Raw genomic sequence first — 4,294 nt, forward strand, 5'->3', positions numbered from 1 at the left:
AGGTGGACCTTTTGAAAGTGCTTGGGTTATAGGGTTTTTAAGTTTCTTATGTTATTGTCAAGGCAAGAACTTAAAATGTTGTCCCAAACAGAGCCCCATTACATCTTGATCTGATCTGCTATATCCATTAAATAAAGGAAAAAGCTGTCTTATTAAAGGTTATGCATTTATATAAATATTGTAAAACATTCATAAAGGTCACTTATTACAAGATAAAGTACAACTGTGCTGTAATGAGAAATAGCCAATTGCAAAATTCTGTTTGAATTTTGAGGCAATGGAAATAGGCTTCTATAGGTTTTGTTGCTATGTTAAAATGTTATTATTACAAAAGCTACACATCAAGTAACTATAATTATTCAAACTAAGTTGAACATACCTTATCTTCTCTTTGAGACACTTTTCAATATTTTTCTTCACTCGCAAGAAAACATGCAAAACTATCCCTAAAATGACGATGTTTACCTAGAAATATGAATTACAATTTGTTAGAAAAAAATATCTTGTAGTAAACTGTAATAAATTTCAGCCACATAAATGTATAGCAAATTACTGTTTTTACAAAATACTCACCAAAATAATAAGTATTGCTGGTCCTACAAAAGCAAATATAACCCCATCTTCCACATTTAGCCAGCAGCTGGATAAAATAAAACAAATACTATGTAGCCTCTTACAAGACGTAAAAAATTTAAAATCTTGGAATTAGCCATCAAAGAAATACTTAAAGCATGAAGTATGAGTATAATGTTGATCTTTTCTAAATATTAGGATAAAAAATAGAAAAGTAACCATCATACCTGAAAAATTAATTTCTTAACTTCATAACCAAAATGCTGGATACTTATCTCAGTTTAAAAATTTTAATAATGCATTGTTAATGGCTTAACAACTTTGATCACATATTTCTTGTTAACAGCTTAAAAACTTTGATCACATATTTCTTGTTAACGGTTGAAAAACTTTGATCACATATTTCTTGTTAACGGTTGAAAAACTTTGATCACATATTTCTTGTTAACAGTTTAAAAACTTTGATCACATATTTCTTGTTAACAGTTTAAAAACTTTATCACATATTTCTTGTTAACAGTTTAAAAACTTTGATCACATATTTCTTGTTAAAATTACAGAATGTAAAATAGATTCAATTATATTACTGCTGCTTTTTATAATCTTAAACCTAGAAGACAGAAAATTCACTTAGAATTTCAATGCCATTGATTTTGTATTTTTCTTAATTTCATTCTTAACTAACAAAAATCGAATTCTGTACCTTGTGCTGCTTACATAGTTGTCGTATTTTATTCCACCCGTTATGGCGACTACAATTAGTGGTAAAACAAATCCAATAATAGTGAATGGTGGAAACTCCACATGGGAGGTAGGGTACGATATCAAAATAAATAGATTCAGTCCCTCACATAACATCCAGGTGAACACAGATAAGAAGAGATAGTGCATGACGAATGCTATCACTTTACATATAACCTAGATCAACAGCCATAAAACATGCTTATTTCTCATTTTATCACAAAGAACTATAGTCTAACTATAACCTGGAAATTAAATAGTTTTACTACATATACTAGCCAAAGATTTAAAGTCCACACTTATATACAAATTTGGGAGAATAATAAGAGTTTCCTTTATTTAATAAATTAAACAGCACACTAAGTAGTTTAGGTTTCTAATTCAGTTTTCAAACAATAGCAAAAAGTAGAAACTACATTATTTACATTGTTATAACTTCGTGCAAAAAATCACACCTACAATATATATATATATATATATGTATAGTTATACTAGTAGTACCATAACTTCAACTTTCTATATGTTAATTCATAATAATTTATGTTAAGGAGTATATAAAGATGTTCATTAACAAGCACAAAGCAAAGAACTTTCCCAAATTAATGACGTTTATGTCTTCCCTAAACTAAAAGATTGAGGTTAAGTGATTAAGTAAAAAGACATTTCATCATAAGATATTAGAAAAATATAAACTCAGTCTCCCAAATGATTGTTTGTTTGTTTATTTGTAATTAAGCACAAAGCTACACAATGAGCTATCTGTGCTCTGCCCACCACGCGTATCGAAACCCGGATTCCAGCGTTGTAAGTCTGCAAACATACTGCTGTGCCACTGGGAAGCCTCTCAAATGAAACAGCTTTCGAAAAATTATAAGAAAGGAGTGTTAACTTTGTCAGCTTGCAACATTCCCTGTGGGAAAATATCTTGATTTTTAGTATGGGGTTAATTGGTATTTGAACCTGTCAATTTTAGTAATAAAAATGAATTATTCAAGTACTTATAGAATTCATTCAAAAAATACTACAATAAGGGGCTTATCCTGGTATTAAATCACTAGACACAAACTTCGATGAAACAGAGATACAATTAAAAATATAGGTGCTGTGTTCAATCTCTAGTCACAAACATAAAGGAATCACAGAATCAGTTAATTAAGTCACTAGACAAGAACATGATGAAATTGCAGGAATAGATATGAACATGGTAGAGTAAAAGAAACAATTATGGATATAAAAGACAAGATTACAAAGTTTTTCTATTTCATATTACACAAAATATTTATTAATGTTCTCTACTTTTTAACAATAATGTTACGACAGCGGAAGTCACGTGACCCTGGTAACACGTAATGAGTATCTAGAACCTTCCTGAAGGCTCGAGTGTTTGCTAGATACGTGCTCTTATAGTATATAAGCTGGCAAATAAAGTGACGAGATAGATAATTGCAGACAGACAGAGACAGACAATTGAATCAAGCATGGTAGTGACCATAAGTAAAGTGCGTGAATGGTTGTGAATTATAGCGTGTGTTCAAGTTAAAGTGACTGTGGAAATTAAGTGTATTGCAAAGCTGTATTGAGAAAGAATAAAGTAGTTGTATTTAAGAAAGGACTTGTATCGCTTAAGTTTCTGGGAAAGAATTTCTACGGAAAACTAATAAACAAACAGAGATGTAACAAATTGGTGTCAGAGAGTGAGACAGAAAAGAAAAGAAAAAGAAGACGATTGAAACGAGAGGTGGCAAATCAAACTACAGCTTAGCAGATTTGATGGCTGCAATACAAGAACAGCAAAAGAAACAAGAAGAACGAGAAGATAAACAAGAAGAGAGACAACAGCAGTTGCAAGAAAACCTGCAACAGTGGCAGCTTGAACAGCAAAATAAACAAGAAGAGAGATTACAGCAGTTGTTGGAGGAAAAAGAAAAGAAACAAGAAGAGAGATTACAGCAGTGGCAAGAAAACCGGCAACAGTGGCAGCTCAAACAGCAAAATAAACAAGAAGAGAAATTACAACAGTTGTTGGAGGAGAAAGAAAATAGACAAGAAGACAGACTAAAGCAGTGGTTGGAGGAGAAAGAAAATAAACAAGAAGAATGTCTCCAACAATTGAGAGAAAGCCAGAGTACACAAATGGAAAACATTAGTAAATTTAAAAGCAAATTAAATACATTAAAGAATGATTTACTGTCTTTTACACAAGGAGGATATATTAGCCATCGACCTAATCAGCCTCAGACAATGGGAAGCCCCATACAGACCCCGCAGCTAAACCCTAATGCAGACATCTTCAGTCCTGTCAGAAGTCACATCTCAGATATGAATGTCAGCAATAAGGGTGATCTAGTAAGAAGGAAGCCACAGGAATTCGATGGGAAAGCACCATGGGAAGCATATAGAGCACAATTTGAGCACCTGGCAGACATGAATGGATGGACAGAGGAGCAGAAAGCAGTATATCTGGTGACGAGCTTGAAGGGACAACCACTGGAAATACTTGGACAGTTGTCAGCAGACGATAGGCACAACTATAGAGCACTGGTAGCAGCTCTAGAACTCAGGTATGGAACTCAAAATCAGTCTGAAGTCTACAGGGCTAGGTTTAGGACGAGAGTCCGTGCTAAAGGGGAGAGCTTGCAAGAGCTGGCACAGGATTTGGAAAGTATGGCACACAAGGCCTACCCAACTGCACCACCCAATCTCCTCAAGTTGTTGCTGAGAGATCATTTTGAAGATGCCTTGGACAGTCCACAACTGAAGATACAAGAAAAACAAGCACACCCCTCTATTATGCAGGATGCAATGGCCAAAGCTCTTGAATTTGAATCCTACGTTAAGTCCAGCACAGAGGTACCAAGGTTGGTACAGTCGTCAGGATTCAAGGCCAGAAAAGGGCAGCTTTCAGAGAGGTTTAAGGGACTTTGTTGGCACTGTACTAAACCTGGGTACAAGAGAGCTCAATGCTGGCAACTTCAACACA

The 4,294-nt window shown here is 34.0% G+C and overlaps 1 protein-coding gene across 1 annotated transcript in view; it reads right to left on the reverse strand.

The window, feature by feature from the left end:
• Positions 1–4,294, reverse strand: part of LOC111083538 (adhesion G protein-coupled receptor L4-like) — a gene marked incomplete at its 3' end in the record, with an annotated part of 18,575 nt that overhangs the window by 2,671 nt on the left and 11,610 nt on the right. Inside the window, exons 5-7 of the mRNA XM_022380120.1 lie at positions 1,277–1,491; positions 574–640; positions 380–465 (exon numbers count right to left, since the gene is read on the reverse strand). Of these exons, the coding sequence (XP_022235828.1) occupies positions 380–465; positions 574–640; positions 1,277–1,491 (368 nt within the window). The remainder of the gene's footprint in view (positions 1–379; positions 466–573; positions 641–1,276; positions 1,492–4,294) is intronic.

Source organism: Limulus polyphemus, unplaced genomic scaffold (assembly GCF_000517525.1).
Source record: "Limulus polyphemus unplaced genomic scaffold, Limulus_polyphemus-2.1.2 Scaffold9994, whole genome shotgun sequence".
Taxonomy (NCBI): Eukaryota; Metazoa; Arthropoda; class Merostomata; order Xiphosura; family Limulidae; genus Limulus; species Limulus polyphemus.